This window comes from Pezoporus flaviventris, unplaced genomic scaffold, assembly GCF_033815535.1.
Source record: "Pezoporus flaviventris isolate CSIRO_AGI_PZ_B2104156 unplaced genomic scaffold, CSIRO_AGI_Pfla_v1 ptg000002l, whole genome shotgun sequence".
NCBI classification, from domain to species: domain Eukaryota; kingdom Metazoa; phylum Chordata; class Aves; order Psittaciformes; family Psittacidae; genus Pezoporus; species Pezoporus flaviventris.
The window spans coordinates 79,171,423-79,199,203 of record NW_026892550.1 but is presented as its reverse complement, the minus strand read 5'-3'; the positions used below and the strand labels follow the sequence as shown (position 1 = coordinate 79,199,203).

Genomic DNA, 27,781 nt, shown 5'->3' with positions numbered 1-27,781 from the left:
CAGATATTTTGTATGGTGAGTATCTTTATTACCAAATCTGTTGGTTGGTATAATTGAGTGGTTAACATGAGGTCTTTTTGTTAACAAATGAAAGAGCTTGGTATAATGGGCTGTTACAGTTATTGCAGTAAGATGTAAATATACTTCATAGAATTTGAGAAAAACATTTTCCTATTCAGTGTAAAAGATAAGTGGTACTGCTTTTATGTTGGACTTGTACTTCCACACAGGTGTAGGTGCATTTTGTTTAAGTTTGTGACTTCAATAAGACTATTAACTTCTGAATATGAGGTTTAGTTGGGGGTTTGTTTCAGGGAATTTTCTAGGCAGTAGTGGAAAGAACCGTCTTGGTGGCTGTTTTTTGTGCCTTTTTTTTCTTCCCCTTTTTTCACTTTCCAGTTAAGTTAAACTGGGTGTTATGTGCAGCCTGAACATCCATTTGGCAGAGATGCGTTTCTGGAGTTGGTCACAGATAAAACTGTGATGCAGTAGAAGTGTTATGCCATAGCCACTCTTACTCAAATTTGCACAGCTTTCCAGTAGTTTCATTATATTTACATCTGTTTTGAACAACACTGTTGAATTACAGAAAAATGGTAGGGGAATAAGCAGTATGCAGAGCTAGCATGGAAGACAGTAGTATGTAAGTACACCTAGAACCCATTGTGTTGGGGTAGTTGTGGAGCAGCCTGTTATTGAGTAAGTGGGGACCTGGCATAGAAGCGAGCAAATGGAGTATTTGAGGTGGGAATAGGGGTTATTGCTGAGGGGGAGACATGAGGTACACACTTTTGGTTTGACAGGGAATGAGAGATATCTAATAGCCTGAGGAAAAAGCATGAGCATAACCCAAAGAAAGTGAAAAATTGGTCTCTACCGTTCAGGAGGCAAGTAATTGCAGGGAATCCTTGAAAAAGGTGGGAATGTAAACTCCAGTTAACCTGTGGAGGAGAAGGGAACAGAAGAGAGTAAGGGACTACTTTGAGCAGTGAATTTTACCCACTCTCCCAGTTACTATTAAAAAAAAAAAAAAAGGTGGCATGACTTGCAGAAAGCCTGAAGTGGTAGTTTGGGTATATTCTTTGAGATAGAGGTTTCATTGTTTTGTTACCTATCTGTATAACCAGCTCCTTTTTATAACTTTTTATGTAATCTGTCTGGAGTTGTTAATGCTAGAATATGAATGTATTCAAATCAATTTGTTTTAGAAAATGAAATATAAATATTTCATTTTATGCTTGCTATTTATCATTGGGGTTTTGATGTGCTAAAATAGTGTTTACAATTCTTAGATTGTGATTTTGCAACACTAAAACCAACAACAAATAATTGAGAAAAAATCTCTGAAGATATGGGTGTGCTTTTTTCGGGGGGAAGGGGGGCCTGTGGGTGGGATAGGGAAAGACATGGGATTTCTTTTCCAATATTTCATATTCTTCTCTAGACTATCTTTTGCTAAGATGCAGTTGCTGATGTTTAGTGGATACTTTGTTTAATAGATGGTCAGTTAAGGTAGATGCAAAGGTATTTGATAGTGATAGAAAAGCAAAAGATTTGTTATGATCTTGAAAGTCCCATTGTCATCCTGATGCACTGTAAGAGAGTGCTGTAATTCAGCAGTTTGTGCACTGTCAGAAAGAGTAAAATGAAACAAAGTTGAGTTGAGATTTGTAAAGGACAAGATTCTTGGTGCATATAGTAGTAGTATTCTTTATTATGTGTATTTTACCTAAATAAAGTACCGCATAAAGAATCTCCACTTAATGTTTCATGCAGCATCTTATACAAATTACTAGTTCCCCTGTAAAATTGGAACAGTGTATTTAGATCACTGCAGTTTATTGCACTGTAATCAACTTAGATTCCAAGTATAAAAAAAAAATCTTCAAGATGTGAAGACAGTATTTCATTATATACGCAGTAAACAGAGAAACATAAACCTTTCTTTGCACTTGAAATAAAACTACTTTTAGCATGTCTTTAAGTAGACTTCCTTAGGGTAATTTGCATGCCAGGTTGTAGATTAGACAATTTGTACAAGTTAATTCAGTGTCCAGCAGAACAGGAATCGGACCTCAGTTTATAACCTTCTATTATGAATGGAGTCAATTAGTGGAGTTTTACTTTGCTGATTCCTCTGCTTTAGATGCCAGGTTAATACTGGAAGTAGCACCTATTCACTGAGGTATGAATAGGAAAAGCTGCTGCTTTATAGAATGCTGTCCTATCTGTGAATTATTATTCTCTGTTAAGTTGAACCTAACATGACAGTAACTGAAGCTGGAGGGGATTTTCAGGTCTGGGAGATTTGTACCTTTCTTTGGTTGCTTTGTCTTCAGAGCTTTGTGTTCTGGGGGTTAGGGAAGGTATCCTGACGATGGGAGAATCGGAGGGTGATTTCCCTAACACCCTGCCTGAATGCTGTCACCTTCCTGTGCTGATTACACCACTTCATGTTTATTACGGTTCTTGAGATGGAAAGCATGGTTCAAATATTTATTTCTGGTGGTTCCTGAATGACTGAATGTTTCTTTTGTGCTTCTCCTAAGATGTGCTACTTAGTAAATGTGCGGTTTTATAAATAAAGATTGAAAATTATGAACCACTTGTTGCTGTTCCATAACTTTCTGAGGAGATTGTCAAGTTGAAGATAGTGGTTCTCAGAAATGAAAGTCAATTTTATTTGTATCTTTAAGGCAGAACCACTTACAGTTTCTTGATTTGTGTAATTCTTTTGCAGATGTAGTCTTTGTGCTGTCATATCACAAGGCATGTACGTTTAACCTGCTCTGTTCTTCCTGCTCTTTAGATATTTTGGCATTCCAAGGTTCTTGTTGTGTTACCTGTTCTTCTGTATTCTTCTGTATGCTACAAATCCGGTGATGACCTGGGTTTGTGTTATGTAAATATTCTGAGCTCAAATATTCTGGGGCTAACAATCTAAATAATCAAAGTAAGTGATCCAGGAGAGTGGAAAAAGCTCTAGAGAGGTGGTGATTCATAACACACTTTCTCTGTCTTCTTTTGTTTCCTGTGCATGTTTGTTATTTTAAGCTCCTTCAATTCCTCTATCTTGAAGAGCTTTTTTCTCTTAGCCTGGTTTTATGTTATCAATTGAGAGCGTTTCTAGTGTAACCCTCTTTTCTGGGTATTTATACCTAATTTAGATGTCGCTGTACACTAAAATAAGCTGCTGCTTCAAAAAGAATTTAAAAGCAAGTTTTTCAATGCTGTATAAAATTTCTCCCTTGATTGTTTTGTTTTCTACTACGTTGATTTCTTAGTAGCTACATAACTATATAGATATTCAATAGTTCTGCAAGCTTGTTTTTAAGATTGATTTACGAATACTGTTTGAGTCATGTTGAGAAGTTTTTGTTAGAATTACTTAATCTGTGTAAAGCATATGCTGGATTTAAAAAAAGAAACATAAGTGAATCAGAAGCACAGGTGCTTCCAAGTGAGTGGGTGCTTTCTGAAATTGTGCAGTCCTGGTAATCATGGTCTTTTATCTAGAAGTTGCCTTAATGTTGCTCTAATTTATTTAAAGGTATCAAGAACCTGAAGGTGTTTCTGGAAAATGCTAGACTGAAGGAATGTTGGGTTTTGGTTTTAGTGGTTTTTTGTTTGGTTGGTTGTTTTTTTTTAGTATGCTATTCTACCTATATAAAATTACTTTTGGTTTTGGAGAAAGATATGTAAAAGTCAACTAGTAATACTGATTCATCAAAAGATATTCTGATAAGTAGAGTTATTAATGACGGGAGAAAACAATAACACTGAGAAAACTGGTTTAGTTGTAATAGTTTAAATGCTTGCTTGGTTTAATAGCTTAAGTGTTTGCTAAGGGTTTACAGATTAGGATTGCATACGTACCAACATTTAGTAGCAGAGGAACTGGAATAAAAAAAAAAGATTGCCCATAGCACTTAAACCAAAAAGTAGCATATAGAATTTATCAGAAATTGAGGACAAAGAGGACATGGAACTATGATTCTATAATCCATTCAAGGTACAGTCTAAAAGAAGAAAAAAAAAAATCCAATTGAGTGGCAACAGATCAGTATTTTATTTAAAAGGGAATACCTTCCTTTCTTCTAGTTCGAAGAACTTTGTGTAAGACATTAAAGAGTACAGATGAATATTGCTGGAACAGGACCTACTACAGAAATGGCTAAACTGCTTATAAAACAAAATGGCTAGGAGTCACAGTTTTCTGATAGTTCTCTTGATAGGCTCCACTAAAATGCAAGAAGCTTGCTGCCCTGACACACTTCTCTATAAATAACAAAATGTAGGGGGCTTTTTAGGTTTTTTGTTCTGTTTTGTTTTGTGGTGGTGTGGGGTTTTTTGTGGGTTTTTTTGGTGTATTTTCTTTTTTTTATCTCTCTCCCCTGTGCCTCTAGAATCATCGTATTTCAGATGATCTGACACCTCAAAACGCTGAGAACCTAGAATCAGTTGCTGTCTTTCTTAATTAGCTAGTTTTGGGCCACCCAGGAAAGAGGTAAAGGCTGCAAGAGGCACAGCTTAAGCATGTGTATGCTTTCTGTAGTATACCATAGAATGAAAAAAAAATAAGCCCTTCAGACAAAAGTTTGTAGTATATATAGCATCATAAAAGACTGATTTGGGATGTCCCTTGACCTCCCATTTCACGATGAAGCAGAAGATGATGTTTTATTGTCAGAGGTGTGGCTGCTACTAACTCTGCAAATACTTAACTGCAACACTGTTTTTGTTAGACCTGCTGATTCACCCACTTTTTTCTTTCTTGGGATTTTAGAAAGGGTGTGAGGGCAGAATATAAAAGGAAGCTGTGTGCACACACCATCTTTTTTTATTCCACTTAAGTCTTTTCTTGACCAAAAAGTAGAAGCACGCCAACTCAGCCCAGGAAGTGTCGGACTACTAAAATGTTTCTATCTTTCTATCCATGAATGGGCTTTTCAATCCAGAGTGTCTTTCTATCTGCTTGGGTTTATCCAAGAGAGGGAAAGGTTCCTTAACAAAGGGAAGGTAGTAATGGAAATTACATCCTTTTTCTTTATCTGAAATCCTCAAAGCTTGTAAGTTGGAAAGTAATAATGCATATCAAAGAGGAGAAACAGAACAAAGTAGGGAAAACGCAGACATTCTGGCAAACTATTGGTAACAAAACAAAGACATTGAAATAAATTTATAGCTAAATAAGTTAAAGCAGGTTTTTCTGCCTTTTTCTAAGCTGTTTTTCCCCAGCCGGGAGATCTGTTTAAATCCTGACTGCCATTATCAAAGCAGAATGACACAAGTAGAACTTAAGCGCTTGTGGCATTCCCCTATTGCTAGTGACAGACAGGTCTTGGTTTGCTCCCAAGCTGTAAGCAGGCTCCAGCTCCATTGTAATGGATCTATAGACCATAGCCTGATGAAGAACATTAGACATTTGAGTTTCAGAGAGTTCAACTCAGGGGTCATCCCAAACAATAGAGCATCAAAAACAGTCACTGCTGGAGAGAGCCTGCATACACAATAGCTGTTTTTAAGAAGCACTATTCAAAAGACCGACTAATTGCTAAAATTTAAAACTGTTACAGCAAGCACAACCTAGTCTTCAAGTCTGTTATCCCTATTTTCATCCTAATCCAAGCACCAGAATCAACTTGAAGTAAAAATCATAGCTTTAGAGGCAAGAACTGAATGCCTTTCTAAAATACCCTTCTTAAACCCACACCTCATTTTACCAAATGTGCAAACAGTGCTTTCCAAACGCAGCAAGGTAGAACTGAAAATACAGAATTTTCTCAGAAGACTCAGACCTTTTCCCCTCTTCCTTCTGCATTTTTTTTCCACCTATCAACAGCTTTGAAAAGATACTGAAATTTAAAGTGAGTTCAGTAAGAAACAACATTAACACAAGCTTATGCAGAGGATTCACTACCTCAAAGGTGCTGTTTCAGGTTTTATTTTTAACTGTACATACTTTACCTGTAGCTAGAAATAATACATCTTCACAATTAAGATGATTAAAGTTTTGCTTAGCATCGCTGTCATTTTAAAATGCTAGTACCTGCACATCTAGATGTGCATGTGAACCAGCTGTGTCTAGGTGGTTAAATCCAGTCCAAACTGTATTTAAAAACAATCCTGAAACTGAAAAAACACAGCTAAAAAACTTGCAAGAATTTCTAAGTCATTTATGGAGAACAAAAGAAGGTCTTCAAGCATTTTAAGTTCTGTATTATTCTTTTCCTTTAAGAGCAAAATTAAGCTATTGTTGGACTCATGTAAATATGAGTATCTTCTGCTAAGAAAAAATAAATGTCTAAATTATTCCTAGTTCAGAATGAACAAATTTTAAACCACATATTTTACCATGTGCGTATTTGGGCAGTAGTTGTTGTGCACAGTTAGATGTGAATGAAAATATAACAACCCTGTGATGTAACACATTAAAGGAAATGTTGTATCTTACATTGTTCCTGACACACACTTGTTTCTCCAAGGAGATCGTTTTCCTCACTAGTGCAAGTAATACCTTGCACTGAATTTAATGACTAGTATGCCTCCGATTTTTCTTTCCTGTTTTTGTTAATCTGGCAGAAACATGGACAGTAGGAGTCCAGAAGGAGTATGTACAGAAACCAAAGGAGCAGCATAGAAGAACATAATTTTTACTTTTCCATGAAAACCCATTAGCAACTGTCCACTTGAAGTAATAGTAGAGGCAGGCACTGAACACACACACAAAAGGCCAATCAATTTGCTATTATACTTTTCATGTCTGCTAAGCATATTCCCTCTAGACCTTAGCTGAAGTAACCTTCCCTCAGGCAAAATTCAGGCCTAACAGATGGGCGTTATACCATGCCCTTGAGGGTCAAGAAGCACTGCTTCAGTCTGATCAACAGGAACTCATTTCAGAGTTACAGTACCTCCACCGAGTGCGCTTAGCTTCCAGTCCCCAGATGTTCAGTAGGTAAGCAAAAGACCCAGCTGATTTCAGCTAACACCAAGGGAAACGACTGTGACAGATCCTGTAATAAATAACCATATCTTGTAAGTCATCAAATTAAAAACAAGCAGAGATTTCAGGGAACATACATTGCAGGGTTGCTAAAACCTGTAGTGAGTAGCCTTCAAGCTGCACACTACACTAATTAAAGTGAGAAATCTTCAGAAACAGTTTCTTCTGAAGTACATAATGATAATCCAGTCATAAAGCATCAAATCCATAGAAGATAGCCTCCAAATAGATGAAAAGCATAATTAATATTCAAGAATCCAAATACTACAAACCTCAGTGGAAGTAAGTGAACTTTTTAGGGGAAAAAAAAACAACAAAACCACAGTCAACCCACCAAATCTCTCAAATAAACATAACCCCCTACTAGTTTATTTAGCTTTTTAACAGTCAGTGAAATACCCTGTGGTTTCTGCATGAAGCTTCAGCTACCTTGTTCCAATCCCAATGATGAAGTTTAAGAAAGAAAACTGAACAGTGGCTCTTAGATAAAACAAACTGGGAATAATGGAAACATTGTGAATGACAGTTATTTCTTACAGCAACTTGAAGAGTTAAAACCTAGAATCCAGCAGAAAGCTTTTACCACATGGAAGACTAAATCACAGCTAGCTACTTGGAGTGGTGAGGGTATGTTGCGTTGCATTTGCAATATGAAATAAACTCTCATGCTATACAGGTTCATTATTTGAGTTATTTTTGTCTCTGCTTAGAGACATTAACCAGATTGCATGCCTGTTAACCGGAGAAACCACACTTCACCTGCTTGAGTGCACACTTCTCCCCCCATTCTTTCACAGAACTCATTCTGTGTTACGTTTTTTCATTGCTCTTCCACTTAAGACTAGGCTGTAAAACTGGGGAGCCCTTGAGAGACCTATGCTAAACACCCCATTCATAATCTGTCCTAGTTACCATACCTCTTAGTTGGAAGTTTCCTTATGCGTATTTATGGGTTTTTTGAGAATGGTACTAATGCCGTCAGTGGATGTAGAAGCTCAGACTGTAAATAGCTTGAAAGTTTTAGGTCCTAAGTGTTTATGAAGTACTGCACTTTGGTACCTTTCAACTGAGAGAAAGCTAGGGTTGCTTACTGATGTCCAATAGTCTGAGGCAGCTGTTACAAGAGTGCTGTATCTGCAGTACTTTGCCATCCTTGGTTAAGCAACTTCCTGCTGGAACCACTGATGTGTGTTACTTTACGCAACAGAAGTGGTCAGGCTATGTATGTGCCACTTTGCATGCATTCAAACCTAATTCCGAGTATTGATTTTGAGAAAACTCTGTATAGATAACTCAGGTGTGCGTAGTCACATTTAATTATTCAGTTTTCCTATCATCCTATTGGTAAACTTTGCTTTAATAGCACAGTTTTACAGATTTTTACTTTTGGGGATAATATTTTGCTTAGGCATCAGCTGAGGAAGGAGGGGATATTAATCCCCGTATTGCATCTGTTGTGGGCCTAGTGTGGTGGAAAACTTTGGATTGCTTGCAACATTCTTTGCACTTAAAGCTTCTGACACTTTCCTGGAGGGATCCTAAACTACTGTTAACAGTAGCAAACACTGTTGAGAACAGTAGGTTCAGCTGGGTGCTAGTTGCAATTTTTTTTTTGTTATAAGTTTCTGGTGAATATAAAAAATAAAAATATGGAGCATGTGGAAAAATGCTGTGAAGCAGCAAAGAGCCCATACAACTTTCATGGGTACAAGTCATGCCTTGTAAGTTGTTAGATCTTTTTCAAAATTGGGAGGGGAAAAACCCCAAACCAAAACAGGTCATGTAGTATTTGTGCAGTATTTAGGAAATACGTATTTGATACATTAAAGTAAAAAAACCCTGTTGAATAGGTGTCTAAAACTTTCTTTTCAAGTTGGAAAAGAGAGGCATCTACTAGTGGGTGAGAAGGGGAAACCTAAACAAGGCAAATACCTGTGACAGTTTCAAAATCTATCACATTAAAAAAAAAAATGCTATCACAGTAATGATTAAAAGAAGATACAGATAACATAAGAAATTGCTAGTAAAAGCTTTTAGAGCAAAAGAGCAAGCATGCTGATGATCTCCAAATTTTGAATAATGTACTTTTTATTAATCTCAGTGTGTAATAGATTAATAATAGTGGGTATGGAAACAGTGATGGTCAAAAATATGGAACACCATATATACCTTTAAAAAGCAGGATGCTTTATCACAGAAATCATGTGTGAGAGGTAGAGGAGAAGAGGGATGTGATAGAAGTTAGAAAATTATAAATATTACAAAGTGCTGAATAGGAAGTTATTTTCTTTCTTTAAAGTATATAATTAGATTTTTTTTCCTTGCACGTTGGTCAGAAGAATATGTAAAGACACCTATGTAAAAATTACTGCTGCATACTGGGCTGCGTTAGCAAAAGTTGTATATATGTGATCAATAGAAGTGATTCATCACCTCTGCTTGGCACCATAATGGCACTGTGTGCGGATTACTTTGTCTGGTTTGGGATTAATTCCAGATATTCTTATACTGGAGAGGATTCAGTGGAGGGTCTCCAAGACAGTTAGAAGGCTGAAGCAAATGCTATGCATAGAGAGGCTGAGAGATTGTGTTTCTTCAGTTTTAGGATAGGAAGGGCAGTGTTACTGCTGTTTTCAGTGACCTGACAGGGAGGTCTAGCAGAGGAGGAACCAGAGTCATTTCAGCCCTACAGCTGCCAAGAACAAGAGGCAACAGACAGAAGTTGCAACACTGGAAATTCTGATGAGATGCTGGGAAATCTTCTCTCTCCCCCACAGCGAGGTTAGTCAGACACTGGGAAAATTGTCCAGAAAGGTAGCAGAAACTTCAGCCTTTGAACACACCCATTAAACAACTCAGCTGGACAAGACTACAAGCAGTCTGATCTCACTTGCTCCTGTTTGAGCAGGAGATTTAACCACCTTGCCTTCAGGAGGCTTTTCAGAGATAAGCTATTCTGTGATGCTGAGGCTTTGTGGAGGCAAACAACATAACGGTCCTAAAAGGCAGAGAACAGGTTCACAAGGTAAAGAAAGATGTATCAGTAGTTACTTAATGTTTATTCACTAAGTATATCAATCTGTTTCCCTATTCTTGGCTCATATATGGAAAGAGTATACTCTCTGCAGTTTCTTTCTGATCGATTTACATTTGGCTCTGTATCTGCCAAGGTATGGATCAGAACAGTTGATGAGAATGACCCCTGGTGGCCACATATTCCCGCTGCTGCTTCTGGCTACTCTAGAAATTTTTTTTCTAGAACGGAACAAGAAGCACGAGTTTAGACCATGAATGTGATGGACACCATGCTGGGGCAAGTGTGGGAATACCTTAAACCTTCTGTAGAACTTCAGTGCTCTATTCTTTTTAAGGATTTTATTGTTAGTGGTGTATGCTGGGCTAGATACATGTCTGGTCTGACCCAGCATGCCTTCCACCCTCCTCAGCACTCCGTCACCATTCCATCCCTCACCCCGGGAAATAAAAACAATGAATGGCTGCTTAATGTAGCTCAAAAATGGCCTTGTTAATCACACGAGAGTTAATTTTCTGACAAGTCAGTGAATTGAAGAATTTTCCATCCCTCCCTTTTATTGCCAGGGTCCAGGAGAAGTTCTACTGTCAAGTTGCTATGTCCTGACTTTGTTTGTTCTAGTTAAAGTAATGAACCACAATAAATAGTAAGTTTATGTCAGATTTTCTTTTCAACCTGTATAAATATATCTGAAACCATACCCCAAAGAGTTACAATTTTTATTTGTTCTGTTAACATTCAACAAAGATGAACTTTGGTGTGTTTGTTTGTCTTGCAGCATAAGCAGCACTATTATGGATGTAGACAGCACAATTTCCAGTGGGCGTTCAACTCCAGTCATGATGAATGGACAAGGAGTTCCTGCCTCCTCTGCAAAAAGCATTGCTTATAACTGTTGTTGGGACCACTGTCATGCTTGCTTCAGCTCCAGCCCAGATTTGGCAGATCACATTCGCTCCATACACGTGGATGGTCAGCGAGGAGGGGTTGGTGTTACTTTTTTTTTCTTCCTCTTTCTTAGTTGCCAGTGTTTTGCTCTTTAATGACACTAGCAAGTTGTATATTTTAAAGTGTCAGTTCTGTAGCTAGTGGCAACAAAAGTTGGGTCTTCAGCAGTCTGGCATTAAGCATTTAGCTGTTGTCTTCTGCGTAGTTCACTAGATTTGGTATTATGTACTTTTAATTGAATGTCTAAGAATTTAGTGAGTTCTTAGTAAGTGATTTAAAGCTGTCGGGTTTTTGATGCGCTAACTTCTTGGCATTCTGAAGCTATTGGAATGTCTTTTAAGTGCTTGTACTTGGAATTCAGTTTCTTAAAACTTTTAGTGTAGGTGTTACTGCATGTGAACTCAGGTGAAGTTATATCTTGATTTTTATGAATGAAGTCTCATTAGAGGTAAAACGTATACAGAATGTATAATAGCAAAGATGAAGACTAATTGACAAAGTCTCACCAAAACAGCTCTATAGTACTGATGGCAAGTATACCTTCAATATAACTGCATCTCGTATTTTTATTTATTATTTTAAATTGAGGTGCATATATCATGATGTATGTTTCAGTCTAGTCACTGGTCAAATGATGCAATTTCCGTTGGTCTCACAATTTTAATGTTTCAGACCATCTTCCAGTAGAGTAATTTCAGCTCTGTACTTAACTACCTGCACCTCACATATTGCCTTTGATGTCTGGAATATGTCATATAAACTACCTTTACATCAAAGACAAGCAGTCTGCCTGCTTTCATTGCTATATGTTGCAGCTCTTTAATTTCTTGACGAGCTAATATGAATCCTTAACCTAGAAGAGTCATTATCTTTTGACTTTTTGTCCTGTCACTTCTCCAGAAGTAAAATATTAGGCCATTACAGTTTAGCTTGAGTAAGAGACTTAAATAAAACGCTAATTTGCATTAATTTAAATATTTTGTTATGTAATTGTGTCACTGAGACAGCCGTGACTCTGGTTGTATTTAGCTAGTGGTTTTTGCATGATTGAACTTCTCATATTTGGTGACTTTTTTTCAGTCTAAGCAGAATCATCTGTCCAATGAGCTGGTTTTTTCTTTAGCCACCCATGAGATGATTTCTGTAGTTCGGTTGCACAGGATCTGTCCATAAAAGTGTTACATGAATCTTGGTTGAAACAATGAAATAGATGAGGTGTATTGGCATCCTGTGGGCTCCCACATAGCTGCATTTCTGGAGTCTTTATTAGCCTATCTGTGACCCCATTTCGTTTCTTAAAAAGGGGCTGAAAAGATTTCAGGGTGGCTTGTTTTGGTTTTAGTTTTCGTTTGTTTGGTTTTTACCATGTGATGTGATTTGTGGTTACTTTTATTTAGAAAATGTTAGACTGTATTTGTCCTCCTGAGGGATGAAGTTGTTGGAAGCACCAAGCGACTGATAACTCTTGCAGTCAGTTCACTTTTTATACCCCGTTGGAGTTGGTTTATTTTTTTAAAAGCTCTTGAACTTGGCGCTATGGAAGGGGACTGATCCTGGCTGGTTTGTTTCAAGGATTTGCCTGCCACCTGCTGGTGAGGTGTTTAAGTGGTGTTAGAAATTACATTCTTGTAGTTTTGACTGGATTTCAGTTATTACTTAGCTACAATGAAAAAAAGTGCTTAGGTACATTTGAAAAAAAGTGTGGGCAGTAGTGCTTATTGAGAACTTAAAAGCAATGTGATAAGCGTCCTTCAGTAGTAAAATGTATATTTTCAAGCTAATCTGAAGTATGGCTCTGAACCAAGCCAGAGAAATCCTTGAAGAGTCCGGGAAATTTTTTGACAAAATAGTTCTACTTCCAAGATTTTTTTTTTCCTGAAATATTTTGGGTTCAGCCCTTTGTCAAGGGTTCCCAAAAACTGGGGGCTGGACTTCTGGTGGGCTGTTGTAAAACCAAGTGCTTCATCGTAACGTCCTTTGCTGTGTACCCTGCAGGCTGCAGTTGCTGGTGGAAATACGGGGACAGTTACAGAGCTGTTGCAGAGCTAGGAATCTTGGAAATTCCCATTCTGTGACTTCCGGGGGGGGATCTCGAAACTGCTTGAGGGGTTGGTCTTATGTATCAGTCATACAGATATGTATGGTTTTTCAGCTTTGCTTTAGAGAGCCGGGTTATCTATCTATTATAGAGCAAGTATGTAGCACTTCTGTGGGTGCTCTTTTGTTTTGAAAATACAGCCTTTTGAAGATAGATTTATTTTTTTTAATCTACAGAAGAGAACAAGAAACTTGAATCCAGTTAGTTCCCTGCAGGTCTGAAAATGTGTATTGTGGACAGTGCTATTCCAGGGGCCTGTCTTTTGCTCCTACAGGTTAGGGTTATACCTCCCTTCACACACAGACCTGTTGAGGACATTCTAATGAAAAGGAAGTTCATGGAGCTTTTTTGTTCTCTCAGTTATAGGTAGACACAATGAGAGGAGAGAGAAAAGCAGCATGAAAAAGTTCTTACTTCCCTTAATGCACTATTGTACATGTGACTGATCTGTACACTAGAATCTCAGAACACTCATAGATTTTAAATCCTATTAGAAATTGTAACTTTCTTTATCAGGAATTGAATATAAGGCCCTAGTTAGAAGTATCCAGTATTCTATAATGTAACTCAGGTATCTAAATAACTGTATTCTAATGAAGAGCTTTTACTTTTTCATGCTCGAAGAATAAAATTGTTATTTGCTTATGGCAGTAAATGATTTTATTTATCTGCTACCCAGAAAATGTAAATTCATAATTTAAAAATGTTCTGTCTCAGTATCTGATACAGATATCTGATACAGATACTGAGTGCAAACACTGAGTCTCAGTATCTGATACAGATACTGAGTGCAAACACAAACTCTTTATGGGCGTTGCAGTGGCTTTTAATTGTGCTTATCTGCAGGAGCATCTGTTTTTTGATACTTTATTCCAGTGACCTGCTTTTTGACTATTTGTGGTTGTAATTATTTTTTCTTTGGTGAGATGTGAGATTATATGATATGGGAAGTGTGTTGCAAAATAAATGGTTATTGTTCAAAATTTGTTGAAGTACGTTGTATTGTGAAAAACAGGCTTCTTTCCTAATCTGATGGATTTTTTTTTTTTTTTTCTTCACTGTTTCCTTTGACTTGTGTAAACTTACCACATTTTTACTCTATCAGGTGTTTGTTTGCTTGTGGAAAGGTTGCAAAGTATATAATACACCTTCAACAAGTCAAAGTTGGTTGCAGAGGCATATGTTGACACACAGCGGGGACAAACCTTTCAAGGTAAGGTTTGCTGTAAGATATATCATCCCTTATTTTACAAGGAATCGTATTTATTTTTCCTCATAAAATATAATAATTGAAAAATGCCATTACAGGAGGATTTCTTAAAAAGTATCCAGTGAGGTGAGTCTTCGCTTTTGCAATAATAGTGCCCAAAGATGCTGTTCTGTTATGAAAACAGATGAAGATACTGTTATTGTTTCTATATCCCTTTTTCTTTTAATCTATAAATGGTAGGGGAATGTGAAAGTAAGTAATGTTGATGTTGAATTTTTTGTGCATTTTCCAGTTGAGCTGCTTACACTGTTAACAGCAAGACATTTTGCCTCATGCTTTACACTTTCACATTAAACTTTGGATCATGCCTAATGGTGCACGTTCTGTGCTGGAGTAAGAGTCGGTTCTGTTAACAAAACTCAGATGAAACACAGTCAGTGATTATGGTTAACCGCTCAGAGAATAATAAGGAAGTCAGGAATGCGGGACCATTGAGCTGACTATATTTCCTGCATAGTATTTGCTAACTTTCTCTTTCTTTTTTCCCCTAATCTGTACCTGCAATTCTAGGTATAGTAGTGTTTATCATTCCCATATCCACCAATCCGTTATTAATGAGTTGCTTCATCCTCTTATGGATACAGTTGGGGCAGTTCATAGCTGTCAGTCCTGGATCACTTGATGGTAAGTCCCACCCACACTACTTCAGACTGAAGTTCTCGTTCCATGTAGGATGTGAAAATGAATTAGGGTTTTTTTTTTCTTTTTTTTTTTTTTTTTTTTTTTGTAAGTTTAGGTAGCATTTTATGCCTTCCTCTGCCCAGTTCCCCAGCCTCACTAAGTTTTAGTCACTTTCTTCACTTCACTCTCTCTTCTTTCCTCTCAGGTACTATCTTCTGGGTTTTTTTGTTTTGTTTTCTTCGGTGGTTGTTGGCTTTTGGTTTGGGTTGTTTGGGGTTTTTTCATTTTTAAGGCAGCTTTATTACAAAAAAATACTTTTCTGTTACAATGATGCCTTCCAGAAGTTGCTGCTTCTGCATAGCTTGTAACAGTAGGTATTACAGAAAACAGAACTACTCCAAATATAGGGAGTAAAAATAGTGCATTGTATGTGAAAAGAGGTGGTTTTTTTCAATAAAGGTTAGACTTTTTTTCCATACTGAACTGTGTAGTTTAGTCTGAAAATTTCTGACTGAGAATGAATAACAGCAGGAAACTTGCTCTTGAGGTTATCATACCTTTTGTTCAAAGGAGTAAGGCTGGCATGCTTTTGGAAGCACAATGATCATGGATCCCTGGAAGTTTGCAGATATGATTGTTCCAGCAGCTGATCTAATCTTAAGTGCTGTTCCCTGAGTAAAAGAAAAAGTCATCAGAATAAACTTGTACCTTAGGTCTTCTAATTTTTGAATTAAATATTTTACATACATTATAATGGCAAGCTTTGGTCTTGAAAGAGGGCCTTGCAGTAGGGTAATTTGTGTACTCTTTTGGTCTGGATCGAAGAAACTGAATTTTAGAGACACTGGGTTTAAAAGAGGTGGGCATAGCTCAGATATACAGCAAGTGCTTCCGAGTCTGTCAGTTACCTGCTGAGTCAGTAAAAGTTGTCATCCCGGTGTTTTGGCTAGGCTGATAGAGCTAGAGCCCTAAAATTTAAAACACTTAGTTCTGTGTTAAATATGTGTTATTTCACCAGCTGATCTTCTGTATTTTCTGGTCATAACTAAGGCAAAGAAGAAAATACAGGCTAGGGTTGCAGTAGTTAATCATCATGGCTCAATGTGTGTCATTTCAGCATTTTTTCCTACTGTTGTCTTAATCCCTCCTTTTTTTAATCTCTCTATTTCTCAATCTGTTCCTGGGGGCTTTGAATGGAGGATAATTGTGGTCTGAGTAGAATTTTGTAACATCTTTTGTTCCCGTGTCATTTATACTGAATATAGGCTTCAGGGCTCACATGAGGTAGCCAAGTAAGTAAGTGTCTGTGGTAACAGCCTATTAATTAACTAGACTCCTTTCCTCCTTGCTTCTTTTCTTTTGCAAGCTTTTGAAGTCTACTGTCTGATACAAAAACTTTTAAAGTGTTGGATATTAACCTTGGTTGGTCTAAGAACAGCCATTACTAATTGTTTCACAGCAGGCATTCAGAAACAGAGCAAATGTTTCTGTTTGGTGCATTTAGCTGTTCTTATAAATCTTAATTGCTCTTTTTTTAGGAAAAAACAGTTTTTTTTCAAGTCAGATTTGTAGTAAGGACCTCATGTTCCTGATGATTACTCCAACAAATCTCCCAAAACCTAAATTGCAAATGAAATTTCTGTTGTCTCATGAGAATATACTTGAGTTCTAGCATGAAATAAAGGAATCTGTCATTTTAGAGAACTTAGAATAGTTGAAGGATATGTTCCTGCTCTCTCCTGTCATTCTTTTGCTTGCAGGTGAACTTGTTTTATGTAGTTGCCCATGTTGGATTTAATTATCTATTTTTGTGATACACATGGTGTGGTGTTCTTTGACTAAAAGCTTTATCCAGCTGTAAATAAGCTGCTGTGCTTTCATATTAAAAATTAGTTGTAGGTTTACATGTCCTTTCCATGCATACATATAAACTGTGTGACTGTAATTCATTTGTCACAGAAATAAACCCACTTCTAAATTAAAAATGCAAATGTTTCATATTTTCATAAGTTTTTTCCTTTATTTCCTGTTTGTGTATCCCCCTCAGAATTAATCTTGCAATACCTCAGTCTCAGAAAAGCTAAATTTCCTTATGAATACCTTTGTTATTCTAACTTCATTTTTATATGGGACAATTTCTAGGTAGCGTATGTCCTGTTCATAAGGAGGAGATATTTTATATCTGAGTCATCTGCTGAACTAAGGGGGGAAAAACCCCCAAACCCTAGATTTTTGGGCAGAATTTAGAACCTTAGTCCCCGTTAGTCGTATTACTTTTCTGTTTATTCTCACCTTTTTTTTTTCTAAGTGTTTAATGCTGGTGGCCTTGGGTTCATGTAGAACAACATAAATGGATATTTTGCTGGGGTTTTTGGACATAGTAGACATTCATTTAATATAGGTATTTTCAGAGCATATAATTGTTTCTCTGAAGACATTTAGTATGTTTAATGCTTGTGTATGATTCTGCATCCAGAGCTGAGAGAGAAAAACCTGAACATAATTCTTTTTTAGTACACTTATTACATAATTTTTGAAGCTTTTTAGAAGCTGGTGGAATGTTGTGGATTATCACCAACATGTAGTGGTGGTCCTGTTGAGGGTTCAGCAACTTAAAGACTTTCAGGCTTTCAGAATATGTAGGCAGGTTTATCTAGAGGAATAATCTGCTGAGTTAGTAACTGTCTTTGGCAAGCTAAGAAAAAGTGAATGAAGAAATTCTGCCTTGCTTGTCCTAAACTTGACTGTTACAGATAATAAATAAATTTGAATAGCTAATGTGATGTGACAGCCTGCATTTTGCAGCATGGTTTCTGGTACTGAAAAAAAATTGATGTACTACTGACCATGCCTTGTTGCTGTACAAGGCATTGAAAATTGCTTGAAGACATATCAAAGTCTTAAAATGTAGTCTAGATGATCAAATACAAGATGTTAGGTACAATGAAGGGGAGACCTTACAACAGTCTTCCAGTATCCAAGAGGCCTACGAGAAAGCTGGAGAGTGACTTTTCACAAGGGCATATAGTGGACAGGGGGTAATTGCTTTAAACTGACAGAGGGGAGATCTAGATTAGATATAAGGAAGAAATTCTTTACTGTGAGGGTGGTGAGACACTGGAACAGGTTGTTCAGAGAAGTTGTGGATGTCCCAGCCCTGGCAGTGTTCAGTGCCTGGTTAGATGGGGCTTTGGGAGACATGGTTTAGTGTATGGTGCCCCTACCCATGGCAGGGAGGTTGGAACTAGATGGTGCCTTGCAACTCAAACCTTCTCTGTTTCTATGTATGTATGGTAAAGTGAGCACAAAACAATGGAGACTTTATGCAAAATAATTGCATATAGCAGTCTTCTGTAAATATGACTGCATGTGCATATTGTAACAGCTGCTTTCGCGTACTGATTCCAGTGGGTATGCTCTTAATGTTTAAGATCAGTCATACAGGATTTGCTCATGTAGGGTAAATGCTTTCAGTGACAAAGAATAACGGTACAGTGTTCATTGGAGGCTTTCATCCTTCGTTTAAAAGGGGAGAATGAGGGAGAAATTAATAATAAAAATGAAATTTGATGCTCATTCTACCACCTGTAACTTCAGAAATCTTTAAGGGGTGACTGTATTTGATATGGCTCTCAGTAGAGTTATACTTGCTGAAATGCAGAAAACACAGCCGAGCAGCTTCAGTCCTCATTTGGAATTCATATCTGTCACTCTCTTGGCAGAATATCTTCTAACCATTAGAGTATTGCAGATGCAGATAAAAAATGTAAAGGCATTCTGCCTAAGCTCTTAGATGTTGAGACAGTAAGAAAGTTTATCCAGATGTCTAAAATACTACTGTTACATTTACTGGAAAAAATTGCACACTGAATATTCTAAAAAGGAGATTTGGTTATTCTGAATTCAGAAAAAAAACCCTGTACTACTAGATTTTTTAATATACTATTTGTTAAAGTCACTGGTCATTACTGCCCATTAATAATGGTGGGTATGGGTACACTGGAGAAATTAAACCTTTTATATGTTGACTTATTTTCTCTTGAAGTAACATATCCACCAATCCGGACCCAATCTATCATATTAAAACTGAATGCAAAATTTATAGGTATAGGTTTTGGGGGAAAAATGAAAAGATTGGTTTAAAGTTGTACATAATAGTTGAGTTTGATTTATTAGAAGCCCTCTAGATCTGTATAATTATCTGGTGGGAAGCTGATTTGGTGTGACTTACCGTCCAGAGATCCTGAAGTGACAGCCTGAACTGCTCCTTTATGTTTGGAGAGAAGAGACTTTACCCATTAGTAACGGATTGCTGGATATATTATTTTAGAGAAAAAAAGGAAAAAAACAGGTAAGATTTTTTTCTCCTCTCTTACTATTTCCTGTCTCCTGCAAAGGCATTATGTGTCATCTTTGATATATCAGCTGTTCATTTTTTGATGACATGATCAGGTAGTCAAACTACACGATATCTGAATGTAATAATTTCTGCAAGTATTTCATATTGTGGCTGCAGAGTATAAATAGGCTTTCCTGAAGAAGATAATTTCTAGTTGCAAGTTGAGTATATTGAAGATTTAAGGATGCTGGTTTGGGAATTTTGAAAGTAAAACTTGGGTAAAGCAAGAAAAGTAAGTAGTAGCTTCTGTAGATAATTTGTATAGAATATCCGTGATATTTTTCTTTGTAGATGACTAGACAAAAGTCAAATTATGACATTGTTTTGACAAACTGCAGTTTGATTCCCAAAGTTCCCCATCTTACAAGAAATGCAATTGAGTCTTATGAACTTGTGTTTTAAAAAGCTCTAGAAATGTGCCTGACACAAAATTCATGTGTTATTTCCAGAAGGTATTGCCTTTTGATATTATACTTTAATAAACTTGGAATATGATAATGCATAACTGTACCAAGACTTAGGCTAATTTTGACCTCTAGCAGGCATTGGCAAGGCTGGAATTTCAATTTCTCAGTGTGATTGAACTTCGGGGTATGGGTGTGGGTTTTTTGTTTGTTTGTTTTTTTTTTTTTTGGTCTTTGTTTTTTCTGTCAGTGTTTGTAGGATCTGAAAGAGATAAAAGCAGAAGTCAGAAGCACCTTAATGAAAGTTAAACCTAAGTTTAGACTTAGTTGCTTTGTTTCATGAAACTGCTTTTGAGGGCAAGACAGCTATTTCAAGGACTTAAAAATTGGAGAATAAAAAATTGTTTGAACTAATACATGCATGTATCTTACCTATATCTATTGATTTATCTTTAACAGAACTAAATGGGTTGGGTTCAGGGTCAGGTTAGATGTGGCTTTGAACAACATAGTCTAGTAGATGTCCCTGCTTATAGTGGAGGGGTTGGAACTGTATGATTTTAAAGGTCCCTTCTGACCCAAAATATTTTATGGTTCTATAAGTGTAAATTTTAATCTTCAGTATTAATTTGAAGTAATAAATATTTGAGTGTAATTGAGATCAGGGTCTTGAGTATTTTGAGTTTTATAGGTGTGCTGGGATTTCTTACATTTTAAGTTACTATGGTATAAGCATGCAATATTGCTCTTATTTAAACATAGGAAATCATAGGGTGAGGTAAAAAGATGTAGGGTAGGTTTTTGATAAAAAGTCTTCACAATTCTTGAGATACTTACTAGTTGGAGAGATGGGGACGAACAAATGCAGTGTGAAGGATCCTAAAGCTTTTGTAATTAGTTCAGTACTTAGAAAACTTTCCCTAAACTCTTATAAGGTTGGGTTTTTCTTTGTTTGTTTGTTTTCTTTTTTCCTTCAAAAAAAAAAGGCTAGTAAGAAATGTGAAAAAAAAACACCTTTTTTTTTGTCTTTTACTGTCTTGAGATGATATGTACGTATTTGTAGTCCCTTAGCAAGTATTAAGTCCTCAGAAATAACACAGGTTTTTCTCTTCATAAGCACTTTATTGTTTTATAATGATCCTGGAAAACCATTTACTAGGTCTGAGGCAGAAATAGACTTTTCAGTTCTGCAGCCACAGTTGGGAAACATCAGAGTTGGATTTTAGGGACAAAACATGCTGGATGGCGTTCTACTGTTGCTTACTTGTCTTTCAGTCAAATATGCAGGCTTGGGGCAGATTACTGTACAGGCTTGCAAACTCATCTTTAGTCTTAAGAGAAGACTTAGCATTATGTACATAGTTGCAGCATTACTTATTCCTGAGCTCCTTTTGGAGCTGCCTCATACAGTTTGCTGTAAAGAGAAGTGGTAGAGGAGAGAGGTACAGATGACAGCTTGAGAAAGAGAGGACCAAGGGGAGAAGCAGAACAGATGTGGAAGAAGGAGGACTTCACAGTGTTTTAGTGTGGTGATGGGTTTTCTGCTACTGGCCAGTCAACTCATTTGCCCTGCTACTATTCTCTGGATGAGAAGGAAAATCAGTCATGTGGATACACAGTTCATTGCAGCCAGTCATGGAATGCATATCTTAAAATAGTTTTTCTATTACCCATGTAAGCTCAAATATACAAGAGAAAAAGTTTGTGCCTCCCTCCCCAGCAGTATAATTTAAATACCTATTTTGTAAATGAAATAATTGTAAATATAAACCAAATATTTAGAAAAATAACAATAATTATTATGGCCAGTACTAGCTTAGTCACATGCACCTTGCAATTTCTGTGCTTCTGCTTAATTATTGTTAAATCTTTCCTTACTTTTCTGTTTGGGAAGGAGAGGCCATTTTCTTTAAATAAAGACTTTCTTAAGTATCCTGGAGTAACAGTAGCATCCCAAAAAATAATTGTTAATACAACTTTCAAGTTATTGAAGTTAAAGTCTCAGAACCGTAAAATAGCTTTTTACTGTCTTTGTATAGTACTTACAAAAGGCATTAAGCTATTTAAAATTTAATGTGGGTAAGGCTGTGTTTTGTTTACTTTTGCCTTGTCACAAGAAATGAGGATGCTAGGGAAATGTTACCATTATCAAATACAGAAGATTGAAGAGCCGTTGAGAAATACAGAAAGTCTGGAAGACAAGGGGATGTTTAACTCTGAATGGGAAAGTTCTTCAAAAGCATTTATTTTCTGTGGGAAGAGTTTGTCAACATAAGTGTATTGCTTGAGATTTGCTTTTATGCTATACAATATTACAAATTATAATATAGCCTAGAAAATATGCTATGGAATAATTATGGAAAGTTACAAAGTTCAGATAGAAGTTTATTTCAGATTCTGTTTCTGGTTTTCTTTTGAAGAATTGCATGGTCATTAAGAATTTGTATTCCTTTTGGTGTTGGAGGTTGAGCCAGAAAGGTCAAACTGAAAGATCTGTCAAACTCCTGTGAATGAGTGCCATATTGATGCAGTTGTTCTGTTTCGTTTTTCTCATTAGTGTGTAGTTGGTGGGTGCAATGCCAGCTTTGCATCTCAGGGAGGACTTGCCCGTCATGTGCCCACACACTTCAGCCAGCAGAACTCTTCAAAAGTTGCCAGCCAGCCAAAGGCCAAAGAGGAATCTCCATCTAAAGCTGGAATAAATAAAAGAAGAAAGTTAAAGAACAAGAGACGACGGTCATTACGTAAGTATTTCCAGAAGCAGAAGTTGTTGAAAGTTATGGCTTAGATAGGAAGTTCTTCTTCAGTGTGGTTGTTTACAGATGTGGGTCTGGTAGGGTTGGCAATATTTAGCATTATAGTGTGGGCATTCCTTGTGATGGGAGGAAAACAATCCCAGATTCTGTTTGTGTCAGTTTTTCGGGTAAAGCATCTGTATGCTCAGTTTTCTGTGAGCAACAGTTTGCATTTACAATTTAAAGATACTTTTCATTTTAGAGTTACTTTTTGTTTGCTAACTGTTACTGCTGGAAAATGTTCTGTTTAGTGATGTTGAGTTCTGAAGTTCAGTACTGCAGACAGATTGCAGATTCATATAAATTAGAGATAAATGCATATTATATAAGCTCTCTTTTGAGCAAAACATTTCATTAGCTTAATGATAATTTTGTGAGCATAACCAAGATCTAATTTTGAACAGATGTGACTTGCTACGTTTTTTAAATCTGTCTCCACACAGTTGACGTTCATTAATTTTATATGAACCGATGTGCTGAGAAGTGTGATTTATCATTTAAAATGAGACTTGTTTCCTCTAGTAGGCAGTAATCACCAAGTACCTTTCCTAGTCCATTTTGATCCAGTTGTTAAGTTCCTGAGTTGTTCTAGCATCAGAATAATAGCCATGTTAAATTTATTTAGAGATTCTAATGTGCAGAAATGTTAGGAAAGACTAGGCAATTGTTAAAAAAATTTAGCTTTGTTTTCTGTTTGCTCTGAATGCAGCTCTCCAATACTGGACTGGTTTACTAATTTTAAACTGTTACTGTGGCAGTTACATTTTGGAGTTAGAAGCATGTAAAAAGAGCTTAGATTTGTTTTCCTGCTGATACATCAACAGCTGAAAAAAACCTTTCCATTAATTTCTAGCTGTGGTGTAACGGCAACCTTACAGTATCGGAGAGCAGTGCGAGACCTTTTTTTTAAGAACCAGTGGTCTCATATTGTCCAGAGCTCTGTTCATAAGCAGGCAGTACTTTCAGTACTGTCTCCTGGCTGGCAGTAGGATTTTTGGTGATGTTGTTTCTGGAGAACATTTTTTAGTTTGCTGGGACAGCAATTTCAGTCTTACATTTTCCAGGACTCTTCTGTGGCAGAACACTTTGCTGTATTGATCTTTCTCTTCCTGTGGAAAGATAGATTTACCAATTACTCACCTAGTACTGCAGCAGGGGATGCACATACTAGTGGTCTTAGGCGATTGCTCTGTATCATGATTGTGATTATTCTTATCTTAATACCTCACCTGAGTTTTTAAGCAACTGAAATTTATGAAGCAGTGGTCATTTTTCTGCCTGGAACACAAGCCTGACCTGGAAAGATACAGTGTCACCTGGAACTCTGAAAAGTTTAGTTCCTGTGTCTTTCTTCCACACTGTGAGGTTCAGTGCTAGAGGAGTTGCTGTTAACTGTAGTTATGGTGATCTATTTTATACTTTATTTTTCTGGAAATGTTTGGGTATTCTTAAAATATATCTGAGCAAATTATATCATTAAATACATTTTAAAAGTGTAAACTTGAAGTGTAAACTCTACTTTTGACACTGTTTCAACATTCAAAGACCATAGAAAGCTATTTCTGTTCTTTTCAGAAATTGACTTTCAAAGAGGTTTCTGTTTAGCAGTCTGTGTAAATGAGAAAGCTCAAGAAAAAAAGGCTGATCAGCGGAGGGTTATGTGGTCACTTTGTAGTATGTTTTTAGCTCATCGTAGTTGTAATGAAAAGAGAGACTTGAAATAGTTGTAGTTTCCTAAAGGATTATCTTGATTTGTTGACTGTGGTACTCAAAATACAGATATATAAGATTGGTCCCTTAAAAATTTTCACTTTCAGAGGTTCTTGAATTGCATCCTAGCTTGCTTCTCCATACTAATCTGGTTAGATGGCCAATTTAATGTGTCTTTATTCATTTTTTTCACCTTATGCAGAAGAGGTTTTTTTCAGGTTGGCATTTTGTTAGTAATTGATAAACGTTATTAGCTGCCAAGTTCCAAATCAGAGCTTCGTAGTTAAAACTTCAAATTACCTGCAAAGACGTTTTAGTTGTAGTAAGAATATATTACAGAATTCTTGAATGAATCTATGGTAAAAAGTGTAAGTAGTAAATATTATGGGAAAGTTAAAAAGTTGAGACTAGTACTTGAAAGGCCTGCTGTCTTGATCAAGTGTTGCTCAGCAAGAAAAATGACAGCTGCTTGAACAATTTTTTAATCTTCTTGCCTCTTGAGGCAAATGCAGTGCTGGCTGTAGAGTTTTTCACCGTAAGGCAGAAATAATCTTTAACTGAGCTGGGAACTGACTACTGTAATATATTTCTCCAGAGGGTATGTGACCCAGAAATGTATCCAAAGTTGATGGCATTTTCCGAAAACGCTAAGTATTGATTTTCTTTTAAAATTTTGTGTGGATTACTGTTGATTTGGTGACCTTGACAGATTTGTTTGTCTTTCTGTTTCTTAGCTTAGTTTTAGTTAAAGAATGAAATCTGCTAATTTATGTATTTTGGCTTTTCAAGAATTATGAGGGAGAGAGAAGACCCTTACCTAAGAAGCCAAACTAATGAAGGAACAGCATTAAGTAATTTCAGTCTAGAATATATAAAGCTGGGAACGTAGTTTTATATTTAGGCATTTTAAGAGTCCAAATGGAGGAGTGTTGAATGCATGTGCCAGGTTCTCTGCAAGTTGACGTAAACCAATTTATGAGAAATGGGTATAAAGCAGGATGCTGTTTGATAGTGTACAGTCTAAGTTGCTCACAAATAACCATTAGAGGAAAAATAAATTTTGCATCACAGAAATTTTTTCACCTGAAAAAATGTTGTCAGCGTGTTCTTTCTTCCTCCTCACGGTTTGAAGTGACCCTGGCTTTTTCTGCAAGGTGTAAGCAGCTAACTAAATATTCATTGGCAATTGATTGCTAATACATGCTGCTATTGAAACATCCTTTTGTATAAACTCTTAATAGTTTAAATACAGCAAATCAATAAATTTGTTTCCTTTATGTTTTATATCTGATAGTAAACACCTTCTGAAAAACATTAATCCATGAAGAAAGAAAGGAAACTTTGCTTTGGCTTTATGTGAGATTGTGATCATCTAATACTATAAGGGGAATTCTTACTGTTAACTTGACATTTTTTTCTTTCTTTTGTAACATCTTGCGGTTCTTAAACTGTTTTGCACTTCTTTTTCGCTGTCTGTTAATATTATGTGTTCTTTTATGTTTGGAAGTTAGTACTTTTATGATGAAAACATGTTGTAATATGGACATCCTTATAGCTGTTAACATCAGTGGTGCTATAGAGACCACCTGATTTGTCATAAATTTTGAGGTTGCAGAGTAATTCATGATTACAGTCAGTAGTTTGCTTTCTTTTCTGGATAAACTTATGCACATTCACTGTTTCATGTAGTCTGTCATTTAGAGGTATACTCCAAGCATACTAAAACTGTGTATGTCAAACAGGTCGCAGTATTGTTACTCTGAAGCTACCTCAGAGAATTTTTCAGAACCTAAGATTACGTTCATAATACTGTCGCTTGCTTTTCCAGTAGAAAAGATGACACTGTAGTAATTAATGAGCATAATAAATGAGTATGTTGGAGAAAAGCGTCATAAGGAAATCTACTGTTCGTGAAATTTATAGTAAGATTACGTTACCTAAGACTTGGAATTTCATTTAGTAGGATACTGGTTTGAAGATTTTAATTTCTTTGTGTACTTGGAAGGAGATGGCTTGCTCTGAAATGATTTTGAGGGTATAGCTTTAAGACACAGAGAAGATCCAGCATTAACACTCAATAAGGAATAACCAGAACTATTCTTATGCCTTTGACAAACTGTGGCCTTTTTCCGGCGTCTGTTGAATGTTATCCAGTGGTAAATCCTGAAGAAATTTCACATATGAAATCAAAAGCAAAAACGTAGGGCTTCTTTTGCGTTCTACCCTCCCTTTTCTTCCTCCCTCATATTTATAAAATATTTATATGCTTGCATCATTGACCACCTGCAGCATGAGCTTACTTGCCACTTACAGGGAGAAAGCATTTCAGTGAGATGATTGCTTAATTGGCAGTATCCAACTGAGATAGAGTAAGGACAGAATGTACAGATGAATGCTTAACAACAAGTAGTCCCAGGAGTGGAGCAAATACTAGCTGTAAGAGGAATTTGTAGTTTGTTTTGAAGCAATTCATAGATAGGGTTGGTGAAAAAGAATATAGAAGTTATATTCAGTGAAGACAGCAGAATTTTTAATGGCTTTTTTTTTGCAGATTACTGGAAGGTACATAGTTGATAATGTAATATCAAATCTTAGTTTTAATTTCGGTGTTATATAGAGAATTACTGCTCTCAAGCTTCAAAAAAGCCTGACTAATTTCATTCATGCTTCATTTGCTTATGTAATTTTACTACTGTACCATATGGTTTATTTTTAAAAAAGTGTGTGAAGTATTTCTAACAGTATGCAAGTATGTGCCTAGTAGCAGTTACTGTTTAGCTAGTTTTAGTGTAGAATTGATAGACATTCTTTACACTCCAAATCAGAATTCAATAATTTTTTTATTGTTCAAGAAACACTTAACTATAAAAGTCCTTTTCTAAAAGGATGAGGGCTTTATTAGTGCCTGCTGACTTTAGACTAGTTGTAAAATATCAGATGGATGTTAATTGCACTTTACTCATTATAAATGCAAGTGTAATATGTGGTGCTTCTTGGCTAGGAAATAATATGTTTGCCAGTAATCAGGGAACATGGAATGACAACTTGTACACAGAAGCAAACACGTCTAGCAGTGTGGAGTTTTTCACAAGAACAGCATTATTACTTCTTAATACTCCTTAAAGATCAAAAGTTTCCTGACAAGCTGGTATTTTCTGTATGTTCACAATGATTCTTGCTTAATCCATTGGTTTGTGTTCCACTGCAGTACCAAGCAGTTCTGTTTTCTATTCAATAGAAATAGCTGGGTTTTTTTTTCAGATTGTTCATAATAAAGTTAAGAAATAAGGCATATGTATAGTTCTGCTTTTAATTTGTTGATTGTAAGCTTTATCATCTTTTGAAGTCCTTTAATACCAGTTTTTAAGAAGTTACAGGAATAATACTGTAACTCTTGACTGTGCTGTAAGAGCTGCTTTTGCACTAAATTATACCTTATATTTAATAATGAGTTCTGGGCTTAGTTTCTTTGTAGTGGGACTTTTTTATTAAGAGG

The 27,781-nt window shown here is 36.3% G+C and overlaps 1 protein-coding gene across 3 annotated transcripts in view; it reads left to right on the top strand.

The window, feature by feature from the left end:
* The window catches only part of AEBP2 (AE binding protein 2), a 45,152-nt gene that overhangs the window by 6,044 nt on the left and 11,327 nt on the right, over positions 1-27,781 (top strand). For all 3 annotated transcript variants that reach the window (XM_061444614.1, XM_061444612.1, XM_061444613.1), the window contains exons 2-4: positions 10,819-11,026; positions 14,192-14,299; positions 22,338-22,524. In XM_061444614.1, coding sequence (XP_061300598.1) covers positions 10,819-11,026; positions 14,192-14,299; positions 22,338-22,524 — 503 coding nt within the window. The remainder of the gene's footprint in view (positions 1-10,818; positions 11,027-14,191; positions 14,300-22,337; positions 22,525-27,781) is intronic.